The sequence below is a fragment of the Terrapene carolina genome, unplaced genomic scaffold, assembly GCF_002925995.2.
Source record: "Terrapene carolina triunguis isolate 2854851 unplaced genomic scaffold, T_m_triunguis-2.0 Scaffold189, whole genome shotgun sequence".
In the NCBI taxonomy this organism is placed as follows: Eukaryota; Metazoa; Chordata; order Testudines; family Emydidae; genus Terrapene; species Terrapene triunguis.
The window spans coordinates 19,101,985-19,118,887 of record NW_020664540.1 but is presented as its reverse complement, the minus strand read 5'-3'; the positions used below and the strand labels follow the sequence as shown (position 1 = coordinate 19,118,887).

The following is a 16,903-nucleotide window of genomic DNA, read 5'->3' as shown; positions in this document are numbered from 1 at the left end:
AAAAAGCAAATACAGTACAGTACTGTGTTAAACATAAACTAAAAAAATTAAGGGAAATCAGCTTTTTTTCTTCTGCATAGTAAAGTTTCAAAGCTGTACTAAGTCAATGTTCAATTGTAAACTTTTGAAGAAACAAACAACGTTTTGTTCAGAGTTATGAACACAACCTGCATTCCCGAGGTGTTCATAACACAGGTTCTACTGCAAATGCTAGTGCTTCCTAAAACTAGAGGTCCTAAACACTTCCTGCAGCACTAGGGTTACAAAACGCTAAACGCTGGATCATTCTGGACGAATACTTTATCAATAATGTATTGTCATTTCACTGTCTAGAGCACTGAATGGTTCAGAATTCAAATGCAGCATTACCTAGCATCAGATATTAGGCCAAAAAGACCCTTTCTGTAGTGTTTAAGACTGATATGCCCTAGTCACACATTCAGGGATTCCTTGTAAACTGATTTCAAGTTACTTTCAGCTTACCTAAGCTAAGCTGAGTATAACTGCCTCACATTTCTCTGTGGTAACTGTCCTCTAAAGTAACCTATATAGTTTGGTGACAAACAGTGGGCAGTGACTAACCACAGATTATATTCAGCAAGAAAACACTTCTTGTGCCAGTCAGTCAGCCCGCCTGGACTCTAGGGGAGATACCAGCATCCTTTATATGTGAGTGACTCATCCCTTCTTGCAGACTGAATCTCTCAAGGTACAGCTTAATGCCTCCAATGCCCACTCATGCTTTAAAATTAATCACTAAGACTTTCTTTAGTAAAGACCAGTAATTAGCTGGGTCAAATGGGAAGAAACCTATATCTAAGCTAGGGAAATCTCAAAGCCATTTGATTCTTAGCAGGGGCTGCTCCTGACTGTGCTTGGAAGCCTTGTATACTGATAGCACTTAAATTGTTTGTTTTTAAGTTCTGGTCCACTCACTGTATATTCTAAGTGTGTGCCTGTTCCAAAACGGAATGCTCTTGGTACAATATATTAATACTTTTTCTCTTAATTGCAGGATGAAGACACTGTTTGAGGAGATCAAAGCATCAATTAAAAATAATTATGATCCAGACCGCTCATTTTGGAGGCCTGTGCTCCCTTGGGGAGGGGTTTTTACTATCAAAGCTGGCCGGAAAGCTGTATCTTGCACACCACTTTATGTTGAAATAAATCTGAAAAATACTTGCACTATTGATGGATTCTTGATGTTGTTGTATGTCATTCTGCATGAAAATGAACACTTCCCCAAGGAGCTCTCCCTTCATTTAGGTAGAGAGTTTGTCGACTACTTTCTTTACTTAATGGACTCCTATAATTTTACAACAGTGAAGCTGCTTTGGATTTGGGACAAGATGGAGAAGCAACAGTACAAATCTGAAGTTCACAAAGCTTCACTGGAAATCGATTTATTTGGAAATGAGCATGATAACTTTACAAAGAATCTAGAAAGTCTCATGTCTACCATTCAAGAGAGCTACTGTTCAAATTCGAGGTGTCCAACTCGTATGCAGGAAGATCTGCATAGAACAATTAACATAAAGTAAGTTGCTGCACATGCTGGCATGCAACTGTGATAAAACAAACTTCTTCAAGGGGGGCTGTAACTCTGGTTGTTAAGAGATCAGTATTACCTGTCAAAGTGCCTTTATCAGCTAGAATACATCTATGGTTGTATGTATCTGTAGCAAATGTGTACACCCTGTGTACTCAAATCATTCAAATTGCTGTAGAAGACTTAGAAATGAGCCCTTCTGGCCTAGGGTTGGCTGACAGTGATTAAAAAGAATATTGCATTAATTGCAGCAGAGCATGTCTCTAATATTCTACACTGCAGTGCTAAAGTGTAATTGCTTTTGATGCTCACTGATTCAGTGGGAGTGTTGGCTTGGAGAGCTGTTTAACAAATACTGCTGGGTTGGGCTTTCTTCCCTCTCTGCTTGGAGCATGTGATATGAAAATTGCTCTCTCGCATTTGTAGCTGTTGACTTATTGTGACTAAGAACTCTCCAGAGGTGCCTGTCATTCATGCTGGGTCCTCGTACTACAGATTAACACTTGCAAAATAAATTACGTGCCTAAAATGGATTGTTTGTTTCACAGTAAAGAATAAATGTAGAACGGCAACAGTACTGTTTTGTCCTGTCCCAATGCTAAAACTAGTAAATGTGTCCCCAGTAGCTAGGTGAAGTTGACCTTTGCAGTTATACCTAGAAATTAACAGAGGGAGGTTCAAATGGACAAAAGCAGTAGGGAGAGTGAGTCTCAAAGTTGAGCATCCTTCACAGAAAAATTGCTGTTGGCAGCTCCATCTCTCAAATGGAGGGGCTCTAGCACCTCTGATTGGAACTGGGGCAATAGGTTGCTAGGGGAGAGGTACTTTTTCAGGTAACAAGTTCTCAAACCACTGAGGATACCTTCAGATGCTGGAGTACACCTTTACCCTGATATAACGCTGTCCTCGGGAGCCAAAAAAATCTTACTGCATTATAGGTGAAACCTCATTATATCAGACTTGCTTTGATCTGCTGGAGTGCACAGCCCCACCCCCCCGGAGCACTGCTTTACTGCATTATATCTGAATTTGTTATATCGGGTCGCGTTATATCGGGGTAGAGGTGTAATGTGCTTCTATCTTGAAACTCTAAATTACATTATTAAGCAAGTTGTTGCCTTCTCTACTTCAGTTTTAGTAGTCTCAACTTGTACCCAAGTCCAGAGTGTATTACACTAAAACATATACAAAGTCTGACGAGGGGGGCTAAGAATTGAGTCTTGGAGAAGACGCAGGAAGGCCTTCATTTCTTAATGAAGTACATTAGGCCAAAACACACATCTCTGGGGTTATGAATTCTGTTGACCTGCTCAGAATGATCACTGAAAGAGCTAGAAATGTAGTTTTACTACCTGACTCTCAAATCTGTCTAGCAGAAACTTTGAGAGCTCTTGCTGCATCAGTGGTACCAGTATGAATCATGATCAGTGGTTCTTCACCCTCCTCTGCTGGAATCCTGTCTACTTCTGCCATGAGGTTTTTATACTAGCAGCTGATGCAGATGAGTTAAAGTTACAACTGCAGCATATTGACCACATGGTAAGGCACAGGGCTCTCTGCTATAACTTCTCTCTTGCAGATTGTGGCGTTTGCTTTCATGGGCTTGAAAGTCTGTTGGACTTGGATACTTCAGGTTTTGAATTTTTACCCTTTCACTGCAGGCATTGTGCATCAATGAAAGCATTTTTCCAACTTGTAGTGGTCGATTTCTTAGCTGGTCAGGTCATATTGCACCCACTTACTCTGCTTAATGGTGACCCAGATGCTATGTAACTGTCCTGTCCTTAAATTACAGCGCTGTACCCTCAAGATGTTAATTTCATACAGCAATAAGTGTAGCAATTAAGGCTTTGTTTCCACCATTCTTTGTCTGATTTAATAGTTGGATGAAAAATCACATGCAAATAACAGATGCTGTAAACTTTTTTGAGGTAGAAGACAAATTTGTCTAATCCCCTCATGCCAAGTATGAGCTTTTAATGACTGGGTCTGTGCTCTGAGGCAATAGTAGTTTAGGTTTAATACCTTCCATACGAGAGACTTTCAGCTGCTTGCTATTTTAAAGTTGACTCTTTAACTGAACTCTTACAACATTAGTGCTGCAACCTAGGAGACCACTACCTTCTAAATATACACTGCTTCTCCAGCGAGGCATGCCAGCTAACCAATGAAGCCGTTCTGACTGGGTTGAAGGTAGTTCTCTCATACTGTTTTTAAAAAACAAAAAACCTCTGTGCTCAATGGTTGTACTGTGAAAATGAACATGGTGCTGAAGAGCATGTAAAGATACCTTTTAGGTCTATGTTTGAAATATGTGATAAATCAACCAAGCACCAGCCCTCCTGTCTATACTCTGTTCTATATTTCATACATTTCGTCTGAGTAAGATATTTGGACTACCTGCCTCTACACAAACACCAGGGAAAGGAAGGTCTGATGGACACTCTTGTGGGTGATCCTAGAGTACAGAATAGGACAGAGCCTTTTGGCTTTATCGTGCAGTACATGTCACTGTTACGATACATTTGTTCATGGCAAGATGAGATCAGGTTTAGCTGACTGCATAGCTGAAAGACTTGAATCTCAACAGCAGAGTTCTCAATATGGCAGTCATGTTCAGGAGAAGTTGGTTTGGCGTTTAACTCAAACATTGAAAACATTTATTTGCTCTAAAGTAGCTAGGTTCTTGGACAAGAAACAGCATTCTAAAGACTCTTTTTCACGGGATGATTGATTTTTGTTTGTATTGAGTTTAGGGATTGCTCTTTATGTCATTGTGGTTAAATGATTTTTATACTGTGCAAGTACAGAATAAATCTGATCAAATGTCCCTAACTATTTCAGTCCTCCCCAAGAAATTCCTCATGGAGACTTGATTCAGCGGGCAGTAGATGAATTATTCTGTTCCAAGATTGAGCTGTGTGAACAGTATGGGTAAGTGCATAATAGATATGAACATGTGTATTTGCTATCACAGAGGGTGCATGGTCTGTTAGCCTGTTTGCACTTGCTCACTGCTAAACAAAACTTTTCCCTAGGATTGAAATGTTCAGTGCTTGGTCTCAGCCCAAAGATGACACTGGACTCCTCAGACTGCACACATTTTTCCATGGGTTCCTGCAGGGGAGCTGAACCAGCAGCTATATCCACACCTGCTGCTCCTGCCTCCCAAACACGCTGATCTGTGTGGCTTCCCCTCCATATCTCCCTGTACAACATAGTGGGCAGAACAGTCCGGAGAGGGGGTGAGGAGAAACAACGGTGCTATAAGGATTAGTTGGCCAAGGAGAATCTGAGGCTCTGGATCTGAGAGGCTTGTGTGGGAGGGGAAAATCCAGGGGCAACATCCGGGGGAAATGTTTGGACTAAGTTTGGGGGAGGGAAGAGAGGCTAGGAGATTGCAGGATAGGAAGAGCAAAACAGACAATGGGGGATTGAGTCAGCAGAATGCTAGAGGCATTGTCCTATTCTTACAACTGGGTTCAGCTACATGGATCCAAGAGCCCAGGATGGGGTGGGATGTGGGTTAGGAGGAAGCATGGCAAACCAGCTTCAGAACAGTGTTCTCGGAGTGGGTGTTCTAGCGTGCACTCGGCACCAGAGTGCCTCCTGTGGCAAAACCAGACATCTCAGGCCAGTCACTTGCCAGAATTATCTGGGTATATCTTAATCATTTCCCTGTCAGTGGGGAGGCCTCAAGCACTGGTGTCCCTTGGTTCCTCTTGTTCTCTGCCTGCAGCATGTAATAGGCTAGCTTCCTGTGGGCTGTGAGACTTGAGTCTAATTTTGGTTGTTGGGTTTAGTGTACGGGTGCTGGTGGCCTGCGATGTACAGAAGATCGGACTAGATGAGCTGGTGATTCCTTCTGGCCTTAAAGTCTATAATTCTGCCTCAGTTTCCCTCCTCTGCTAGACCAGTCGCCATCTAGCCACTTGATTCTTTGTTACGACCTCAGTGCTCTGGTCAAGTTAGTAGTAGTCCTGTCCCCTCTGAGTGTTAGAGTCCTATATCTCAGGTGGCCCATTGCCCTAGATGAGGGGAGCTCAGTCCTTGGCCTCTCTGAGCATGGCCCACTTGTTGAAGGCCTTACAAAGTCCTCTTGCTGGGTTTGGCAGGAGAAGCGAGGCCTGCACACTCCTCGGGGTTCCAGGCCAGGGACGGCATGAAGTGGTTGGCACTGCTCTCTCAGCCCCTCTCTGGCCTGTTCTCTGACTCAGAGGCCCAGTAGGGGTCTTCTCTTCTAGAGGATCTGGTTTCCTGAGCAGTTTCTCCCCAGTGTGTTGCTGTAAGCACCTGCTCTCAGTGGCTTCTCAGTCTCTAGCAGCTGCTGGGCTGGGTTTCAAACCATCCTTCTGATTTCCATCCTCAAGATGAGTCTCTTTTCCTCCCCTGACTCCTGGAGCTGGGGTTTCAGACAGTCCCTCTCTGTCTGTCCCCTTAAGGCAGTCACTCCTTCAGACAGGAGTCCCCTCAACTCTCCTCCCGGATCTGGGACTATGGTTCAGGTTAGTAATACCCTCCCTGAAACAGGAGATAACACAGCCACCTCCCCCTGCCCTCCACACAGCCGCTCCTGGAGCTAGGGTTATAACTTCGGCCAGCTGTGGAGCCTTAGGCACCTTCTTTCAGCTCGCTCTTATCCCCCGTTAGTCCCCAGGCTCCAAGGGCTTAGCAGGCCGGTCGTGTCCTGCTGATGACTCCCTTGTTATGAAGGAAGAGGCAGCATAGAAACTGGTCCCCCTGCTAAAGGTCCTGCCCGTTGGCTGGGAGAGAGCAGAACCTTGCCCTGCCCACTCTGCAAGGCTTCTGGGCCCAGGCCTGTGATGAAACAATAATGGGGATTTCCTCCCAACCACTACTTATTCACGGGATCGTGTCCTCTCTCCCAGTATCTCTGAGGCCTTTGCACATCCAACCTCCCAAAAAATCTTAAAGGCCATGATGTGATGGTGGGGTGCTGACCCCTCACACCACCACCTTTTAGGGGACAGATCACCCCAGTGCAGGAGGTCTTTGTCATTGTAATGCTTGAGTCCCTTTGTAGCCCCAGGCCACAGTCCTCCCTTGTCTCCCTCCACTGAGACACCTCCAATTTGGGGTAGTGTCTGCTGTGTATTTGGCATACATCACTGCTGGCCAGTACCAGAGGCCCATTTAAAAATCCCAGCTAAAGGGGGTAACTAGCAACAGTGAAGTATCTGGGCTCCTGCTGCACCAAGTGCCACCATTGCATTTAACAGCAGTATCGCCTCAGATTACCAAAAAGAGACGCTCTGGACCCTTATAATAGCATTTGCAAAGGTGCCTAAGGTAGTAAGGTGCCCAGCTCCTGCTGACTTTCAGTGAGATGTGGCACCTCGTTCCCCAGGGCACCTGAAAATCCCACCACCAGAGGACAGCTTGGTTCAAGCAGTAAGTTGGTAAGCAAATAGTAAACTGGCTAGTGTCCTCTAAATGTACTGTGAATTATTGTTGCTCCTTGGCCTGAGCCGTTAGCCATTCTTCTGGACATAGCTGGGTTGTTTCTCTTAGGAGAGAGTGTTGACATGAGTTTGGTATCTTTGGTGCTGTCTTTATTCACAAAGAATGTACCCAAAGTCCTGTTTTCCTGAGCAGAGCGGGAACAAACAGCCACCAATTTTCTTGCTCACTATTTCCAAGGCTGCCTCTCCATCCAGTCTTGTGCGCAAAGGAGCTCTGTCTCTGTACCCTCCGAGCCATGCTCGCAACTGCTTCGCTGTGTCAGAGGCAGAAAGCCAATCAGTCCCCTGGGAAACTCCTTGGACCGCATGAAGTGGCTGCTGATTGGCCTTTTGTGTGTCCCAGTGCTTTGGGCAGCAGCTTCTATTGGGTCCAGTTGTCATACTCCATAAAGGAGGTGAGTTGCTGCTTCCCTGTAGCCTGAATGCAGGATAGCCAGCAGCCCATCAGCTTTCACAGGTCTGTGATTGGCTGTGGATCAAAGATACACATGATGACAGCCATTAACACCTTCCTGCATAAAATAAACAAACCAAATTCTAATACAAGACACAACCTGCCCTAATGAAGTGTAAACCTTGTCTGGATGTGAAATAAAACCTGCTTAATTGTACTGCTTGCCCAGTGAAATAATTCCATCTCTGCTTCTCTACTTGCAGATGTAATGGGTTAAGAGAATTCACCCAGAGAGTTTTCTGCCATGGGGCACCGCCTTTTGTTGTTTTAAATATGCAGCAATGGAAGCCAGAAGAACTGGCATATGTACCATATCATTTGGATTTATCTGATCACAAGTAAGTATTTTAAAACAAGGCAAACGGCTTCTCTTCACTTCATGTTTTCAGGGGGAGTCCAATAATCCTTTTGAATAATCTGTAAAGGAAAGGGGTTTTTTTAGAGTCCGTAGTCATGAAGCAGTATGGACAGGTTTCAGAGTCGCAGCCGTGTTAGTCTGTATCTGCAAAAAGAACAGGAGCACTTGTGGCACCTGAGAGACTAACACATTTATTTGAGCATAAACCCATGAAAGCTTATGCTCAAATAAACGTGTTAGTCTCTAAGGTGCCACAAGTACTCCGGTTCTTTGTGCAGTATGGACAGTCATGCTCACTGTCAGTTTCTGCTAACTTCTTCTTGTCAAAATCCCTTTAGAACAATTGTTGGGTTTCAGAACCAGCCTTCCTATTTTCTATTAATTATCGAAAATACATCTAACTGCAGATATTTCAATGCATTATTACAGGACGTAGCATTTTGATATACAGGGTTCTAGCTGAGACCCAGTTAAGCATCAGAGAACTTTGAATCCAAATTTTACTTCCTTAGCATGCCTGACGAGGAGAAAGTGAAGGGTGATGTGACTGTCAGAGGAGGAAGGAAGGAGACTGAGCTCCCCCTCCCTATTTACCCATAAGATTCACAACAGAGCCCCCAGGTAGGCCCCATTTCCTGCCTTCAGATGTGGGGAGAGCTCAGAAGAGTAGAGAACAGGTGGAAGTAAGACAGGGGTTACTAGCTAACACTACAGGGATAGACTGAGGGCCTCAGCCCCCCACCCCCACCCCCCACTACTGTGTGTCTGTAGTGGTGGAAGGGGGAGGGAGAGGCCCATTGTACACACAGTGAAAGGATGTGCTCTCACCCCTCCTTGATGATGTGCTAGCAGGAGATAAGCGCTCAGATTCCTAGCAAAGCAGCAGCATATCTGGCTTCCCTTCCCGGAGGATTGTGAAGAGTGGTGGAGCTGTGGGCTGGGCCACCCCCCAAAGGCACTGTTGACACAGCAGGATGGGACTAGCTTTCCTCCTCTTCCATTAGCAGCTAAGGGGTGATCCATGCCCTCCATCCCTCCCCAGAAGACTGCAAGAGTCAGTTGAACTGTGGGCTGTTGCTCCTCCCCCTCTTGCCCCCTGAACTCACTGGCAATGCAGTAGTGGGGGACCTTGGATCCTGGAGGATCACAGAGCAGCAGCTGTGCCGATTAGCGCCTCATCCCCTTCCCCCTCTGTGGAAGTTGTAGCAAGTGGTGCGAGCAGGCCGGGGATAGGGATTGCGATACTGCTGAGGGCAGTGGAAGGGATAGGTGTTTTACCCCTGAGCTGTGACGAGCATAGGCAGTGGTGAAAGGAGCAGAGGGTGTTCTTCTCCCTGGCCTTGTATAAGGTTGGGTCCAGCTAGAGTTGAGTGCAGCACAGAGGGGAATAGCAGCGGGCCTTGCAGTTTCTCTATCTCAAACACTGGTGATGGATGGTCACTGGACAAAAACCACAACGAAGGGGGAACAGGGCAACATGCAAACCAAGGAATCTGAGTCCAGAGGAGAATCCGTGGATATGGGGATGACTAGTACAATAGTGGCACAGATTAGTTCCAGTTTAGGTGTGGTGCTGACAACCTATTTCAGCAAGTTGGAAGAAAAATTAACACACAGTGGCTATCCTAATGAACCAGCAGCAGCCATTAGACATGGACTTAAGACTGATCAGCATTGAGGTGGACATGCAGGAGTGGCAGCCCAAGAGTCTCAAGTCAAAGAATTGACACAAACTGGAAGATCTGAAAAATAGGGGCAGCAAGAAAAGTATGAGTATTCTAGGACTGCTGGAGAGGGCTGGAGGAAAATTCATAGTCTTGTGAAATATGGATCCCCAAAGCTCTGATTCTGACAGTCAAATCAAGATCGAAAGGGCACACTGGATCAGGATCCTGGCACACAACAGGAATTCAGCTAGACCACACTGTCATAGTACATTTATATAGTGCGAGACCAGGTTTCAATTCTTGAGCCAGCCAGCTCTTCGTAGTGTGTGTGTGTGTGTGTGTGTGTGCAATGTGCCTCAGGTGGCATGTGACCAGGATTCATCACCAAATTTGGTCTGCTGGTTGGTGAGCAAAGAGCAACCATGTATCCTTCTATCAAGATTGTTCCATAGCTGTACAGAGGAAAAGGGTGAATTTATGAAAATCTGCAAGCAGCTTCATGGCGGAGGGAAAACAACTTTACAGATTCCTGGCAATCCTAAAATTAAAAAATATATAAAAATAAATGGTAGTTAATCTTTCTACATGTTTGAGGTGGCCCAGAAGATCCTAACCACAGTACTGGAACCAAATGTAGTAGACCAAGAAATAGCAAATGATTAGATTCAAGTTGACAGAACAAGGAGTAATGGTCTCAAGTTGCAGTGGGGGAGGTCTAGGTTGGATATTAGGAAACACTATTTCACTAGGAGGGTGGTGAAGCACTGGAATGGGTTCCCTAGGGACGTGGTGGAATCTCCTTCCTTAGAGGTTTTTAAGGCCCGGCTTGACAAAGCCCTGGCTGGGATGATTTAGTTGGGAATTGGCCCTGCTTTGAGCAGGGGGTTGGACTAGATGACCTCCTGAGGTCTCTTCCAACCCTGATATTCTAAGTTAAGTGTCTCAATTGCAAACTTTCTAACCCCCAGGAAGAGGAATTTTCTACTATAATAGATGTAAAATTTAAGAAAATGCACGCTAAGCTTAATCAGTGTATAGATATTGTGTATTTCCTTGATTAGCAAAACAGTACCAACTTTAGTGGCAAATCAGCCTGTTTTATTATAACAATGACTCAACCTTGATGAAAATCAAAAGTACAAATAATACGATTAAAAATCTGATTTAAAACAAGGGTTCTTGCTTCATGATTTAAATTGGAAATTTAAATCAATCCACCCTGCTTGAATGTAATATAATACAATATAGAACATGTCATGTTATAAGAAAAATGCTGTCTCATGGGCAGAAGTTCATACAATTGTTTGTTAGGAAAGTTAAGAATTTCCAACAAATAATGGTACAGGAGTTAGTGTATGGTTTTTGGTTATGTTATAAGTAGGGATCATAGGGGATGTGGGTGTAGGGAAGCTCTCAAGCAAATACTGTATAGATATAAGATCCAGGGGTTATGGATCGAGGAAGCTGGGGTATTGGTAAAGACAATGCTCCCTATGTTGAGAAATGGTTAAAGAATCAGGAACAGTCTGGTTCGCCTGGAATGTTAGGGGATTAAACCTTCCAATAAAACAATACCAAATGACTGCTTTTAAAAAAGCTAGTGGTGGGACTGCTTCAGAAAACTTAACCTAAAAGAATTAAACATAAAGGGAAGGGGCATCCTATAGGTATGGGCCATCTCTCTGCTCCCATACGAGAGTGGTGTATATACTAAGTAAAGAAGGAGTGTGGGAATGTAAGAGGATTAAAACAGGTTCAGGTGGTGTATTGAGGGGTAAATGTATTACATGATGTAGCATACCCCAAATGAGGAGGCTACTCCCTTCTTCAGTAACACTTGAATTATTGCAATAGTTCAGAAGTCATGGGCAATTAGGATTGCCAGTTTTGATTGGACGTATCCATGGAGGTTTCATCACATGACAATCTTTAATTAAAGATTCATCTTCCATTCCTGGAGACAGCAGGACAATCCTGGAGGGTTGGTAACCCTGTGTGCAATAGGGGCATGCAACTAACTCTTGTCTTAACCCAATGGAGATAGATTACCAAGTAGGCAATAAGCTCCATTTTTAAAAAAACAAAAAAAATCAAATAGCATCACCATGATATAAAGAACAGGACATGATGAATGTTTGGGGGTTTTACATCTTCATGGACTTTACTTTTGCTTCTGAAATTGCCATAACATGCTAAATAGATTTAATGAAATCTTTAAACGTTAATGAAGTTATAATCCTTAGTGTTAGAATTAGAATCTCTCTCTTTAACCATGTGTCTGTCTCTGTGAAAAGAAAGCACAACTCAGAAAGAAGCTGGAGTTTTAGAAATCTATTGTTAAAAGACAAATATTTTGTGAATAAAATGCAAAACTGTTGATTACATTGAAGGAAAATCCCATATAGGATCCGTCCTGGGGAGTACTTTAAAGCAGTAATAAGGGGACAGTTAGTGGAAAAAGAAAGAGACAGACAAAAACCAACCAAAGAAAAACCAGGCTGCTTTATAGGAGCAAAGCGACAGTTTGCAGAAGCAACCGAATATGACTAATAGTGCAGCGTTAGAGCATGAGCTTTAAAACTAGCATTAGAAACTCTGATAACAGAGAAACCCAGCCTGCTCTCCTGTGTGCCAAGCAAATGTTCTCTCACCGGGGTGCGAGTCAGGCAGATTGCTAGCCAGACCCATCTCTAATAGAAGAGACAGAACTAACTGCTGCTCGGTCATAGTCCTGCTGAGAGTTTCTAGCGTGCATAGCTGTCACAGCACCACCTACTCAGGCTACTTGTGGGCTAGCCACTCCTCAGTTTCCCCTCACTCAGGTGGGATCTCATGACCCTCCCAGGCAGGATTTACTGCCACACCCAAGTCTTTTTCTAGCCAGTTTTATTTAAATATAAAAATTAGACAAAACATAAAAAAACAACAGAAGTTCTTCTGCTGACCCTGGGCTACAGTGCCTGAAGACTTTTCTTCTCAGTGCTGAAAAGAGAATACCTGCTACACTACCCTACCTCTCCTCCTGTCCTTATGCTTCAGGGCCTGCCGCAGAAGCACATCTCCTCTCAACTGAGTTTTCTCAGCCCTGATCCCTTGCCAGCTAGCTCTGATAATTGAACAGGGCTGGCTGGCTTCAGGCCCTGAAGAAGCAGGCAACCCTCTTAGTGTATAGCAAACTATAATCTGAGTTTTGGAGTAAGCATCACTTGAAGGCCACGTGGGACCAAAGCACTAACTCTTTCCCCCATGCCTGTATTAAAATGCCATGCTGAATGGAGTCATAGATATTAGACTATCCCATTTCTATTAGCTCATTCATTCCTTCTTCCCTGCCAATGCACAACTTTCCTCTACCACATAATTCAGCAGCAACACACTCCAGATTGATTTTGAAAGTTATTTTAATGCTTTTTCTTATACTAATTTGGAGTGAAGGGGACAGAAAATAAGCCTTTTCTGAAGGGCAGACACGTCATATGATCTTATCTTGCTCCAGACTGTCACTCTTGCTCCAGGAATTGCTCAAATGGACATCAGGCACCTGGGGCAAGGAAACAGCTCACTTAGAGGAGTCAAGGGCAACGCTGGCTCCTCTCTGCAACAACTGTTTATAAGACAACTAAATGCTTGCCATCGACAGTAGCATTCTTCTTGAGCATTTACTGCCAGAAAGAGCATGTTTGTGATGGTCACATCTCTGTTTGCCTTAATTTGCAGGTACTTATTGGAAGGTGCCACGTTGTTTAATAAAGAGGAGCATCATTATTCTGCCGCTTTCCAGATTGATGGGTATTGGATACACTATGATGGCCTCAGAAATGTCAACTTAATTTTATTAAATAAACCCCCAGAATTTCTTCTTTTGTCATCTCTAGTTTATATTAGAGCAGCAGAGAATAAATGACATATCTAGACTATGGATACAAAATTAAATCACGTTCCCTTCTCTGCCACCAATGCTGGCCCATCCCAAATGGAGGTCTATATTTTATGTATACTTGGTATCCAAGAAAAGAGTAGAACTACAGTAGTTCTGGTATTGTATCATCCAATGCTTACTATAGGTAAAAATTTGAAATTGGAAACACTATGCAATTTTTTAAAACATTTATTGGGCTATTTTTATACAGGCAAATTTTTATGCTACAATAAAAAAGCAAAAAAACCAAGAATGGTTGTATCCTTTGTTTCTTTATTAATATTTCAAAGTTTACATGATCACATATGATTTTTCTATCATAATGCACAAACAAGGCAGGTAGAATTAAGGTTGCACAGACCGCCTTACTTCTGGCATTTCATGAGTACTTGACTTCATGGCCTAAAAACATTTTAACATAGGAAATAACATTTAAAAAAACCCTAAGTAAACCTAAGTTCTTACAACAGAAATCAATATCCGTTATTGAATGCCAATTCTACCTGTCGTCAGTAGCATCTGAGCCCTGTAGAGCAACATGCATCACTCACTGAAAGGGTGGATTCTATATGCATGAGTAGCCCCATTTTACAGACAGCATGGCTGAGCAGTTAAATTTGACAGATTATTTCTGAACCATAGTGTGGCTAAATGATTGAGTGGGATCTGCCATATGAGAGATCCCAGCTTGTGTAACCTCTCAGTGGGGTAGGACTCTTGCTTAAAAAAAATAAACTCTTTGAAAGGTTACTGAATTATTAACCTTTCAGTATGAGTGAGACTTGAACGGCTGGTTCCTTGCCCAGTGCACCATGTTATATACCAGAAGGTGTGCTGATGTAGGGAGTGGGATCTATTTTGCCTGACTGGGGCCGGCGGACGTGCACAAAGAAACAGAGCAGTGCATGTGCCACGCTAAACTCAATGTTCACTGTTTTCTGGCAGCATGCCAAAAATGAGAAGTTAGCAAAATCCAGAGGACATGGTGATTTCTAATAGCGAATAACTTAGCCAGTAAAAAGTAGTTTGTGGCAAAAGGACTAGCTCTCTGCCAAAATGTAAAGTCCTATTGCAAATCATGGAATTCTTGAAAAAAATGTCAGTAAATCACATAGTATAGCACAAATGTTGAGGGACACTGTACATAAAACCTCAGGTTTTGCACTGTCCTCTTTGAATATGCTGATGAAAAAGCTATAAGAGAATTAAGTGGCCTTTGCAAAATTTTATCTATTCCTCTCCACAGTGTCTGACTTAGACTCTGTACTTTGCTCTTTATTGGGAAGTCAGTAAAAGTAACAGCTAGATCATTTCAAAACCAAACCAATGTAAGCCTCCAAAACAGATTTTCCAGGTAGATGCAAAATTCTCAAACAACCAAACACTAAGGCCTGGTCTACACTACAAGTTTAGGGCGAATTTAGCAGCGTTAAATCGAATTAAGCCTGGACACGTCCACACGACGAAGCCCTTTTTTTCGACTTAAAGGGCCCTTTAAACCGGTTTCTTTACTCCACCTCCGACGAGGGGATTAGCGCTAAAATCGGCCTTGGGGTAGTGTGGACGGAATTTGACGTTATTGTCCTCCGGGAGCTATCCCACAGTGCTTCATTGTGACCGCTCTGGACAGCACTCTCAACTCAGATGCACTGACCAGGTAGACAGGAAAAGCCCCGCGAACTTTGAATTTCATTTCCTGTTTGCCCAGCGTGGAGAGCACAGGTGACCACGCAGAGCTCATCAGCACAGGTAACCATGATGGAGTCCCAGGATCGCAAAAGAGCTCCAGCATGGACAGAACGGGAGGTACAGGATCTGCTCGCCATATGGGGAGATGAATCAGTGCTAGCTGAACTCCATAGCAGTAAACGAAATGGCAAAATATTAGAAAAAGTCTCAAAGGCCATGAAGGACAGAGGCCATAACAGGGACACACAGCAGTGCCGCATGAAAATTAAGGAGCTAAGGCAAGCCTACCACAAAGCCAGAGAGGCAAACGGAAGGTCTGGGGCAGAGCCGCAAACATGCCGCTTCTACGTGGAGCTGTATGTCATGCTAGGGGGTGCAGCCACCACTACCCCAACCATGTGCTTTGACTCCATCAATGGAAAATCACGCAACAGGGAAGCGGGTTCGGGGTACGAGGAAGATGATGATGATGAAGACAATGAAGATAGCTCACAGCAAGGAAGCGGAGAAACCGGTTTCCCCAACAGCCAGGATATGTTTATCACCCTGGACCTGGAACCAGTAACCCCCGAACTCACCCAAGGCGTGCTCCCAGACCCTGAGGGCACACAAGGGACCTCTGGTGAGTGTACCTTTGTAAATATTACACATGGTTTAAAAGCAAGCGTGTTGCATGATTAATGATTAATTTGCCCTGGCAATCGCGGCCAGTACAGCTACTGGAAAAGTCTGTTAACGTGTATGGGGATGGAGCGGAAATCCTCAGGGGACATCTCCAGAAAGCTCTCCTTCATATACTCCCAAAGCCTTTGCAAAAGGTTTCTGGGGAGGGCTGCCTTATCCCGTCCGCCATGGTAGGACACTTTACCACGCCAGGCCAGTAACACGTAGTCTGGAATCATTGCATAACAAAGCATGGCAGCGTATGGTCCCGGTGTTTGCTGGCATGCAGACAACATCCATTCCTTATCTACCTTTGTTATCCTCAGAAGAGTGATATCATTCACAGTCACCTGGTTGAAATGGGGTGATTTTATTAAGGGGACATTCAGAGGTGCCCGTTCCTGCTCAGCTGAACAGAAATGTTCCCCGCTGTTAGCCACGCGGTAGGGAGGAGGGGTGAAGTGATCATCCCAGAGAATTGTGTGTGTGTGTGGGGGGGTAGTTGGGTTTGTGCTGCATGTTAACCCGGAAACCGCAGCCCCTCCTTTTACATTGCAAACCCATTTTAAATGGCCAACCCAATGGGTGCTTGGTATGGGAAATGAGGGCGCTACTGTTTGAAACCATTCCCACATGTTAAGAAGGTTAAAAAAGCCAAAAGACTGTGGCTTACCATGGCTGCCTGCAAGCCGAATTCTGTTGCCTGGCACTGCGTGAGTGATCTCTCTCACCAAACCGGCAGGCCCTCAATATAAGAGGAAAAATGCGACCTTGTAACGAAAGCACATGTGCTGTGTAATGTGAACAGCAAAATTTAACGTGAAAGAGTGTACCCATTGTTCTCTAAAATGTGTCTTTTTTAACCACCTCTCCCTTCTCCTCCACCAGCTGCAAATGTTTCTCCTTCACAGAGGCTAGTGAAGATTAGAAGGAGAAAACGGCGGACTCGGGATATGTTCTCGGAGCTCTAGATGTCCTCCCACGCTGACAGAGCACAGCAGAATGCGTGGAGGCAGTCAATGTCAGAGTGCAAAAAAGCACAATATGAACGAGAGGAGAGGTGGCGGGCTGAATCGCGGGCTGAAGAGAGCAAGTGGCGGGCTGAAGAGGATAGGTGG

At 44.2% G+C, this 16,903-nt stretch overlaps 1 protein-coding gene across 1 annotated transcript; it reads left to right on the top strand.

The window, feature by feature from the left end:
* The first annotated feature begins 995 nt into the window (after window positions 1-995).
* On the top strand, window positions 996-13,641 carry CUNH14orf28 (chromosome unknown C14orf28 homolog). The gene is made up of 4 exons (XM_026654331.2): window positions 996-1,540; window positions 4,397-4,486; window positions 7,693-7,827; window positions 13,232-13,641. Exons 1-4 carry the CDS (start codon window positions 1,017-1,019, stop codon window positions 13,416-13,418), a joined length of 936 nt encoding a protein of 311 aa, XP_026510116.1. The 5' UTR covers window positions 996-1,016; the 3' UTR covers window positions 13,419-13,641.
* Window positions 13,642-16,903: the final 3,262 nt, after the last annotated feature.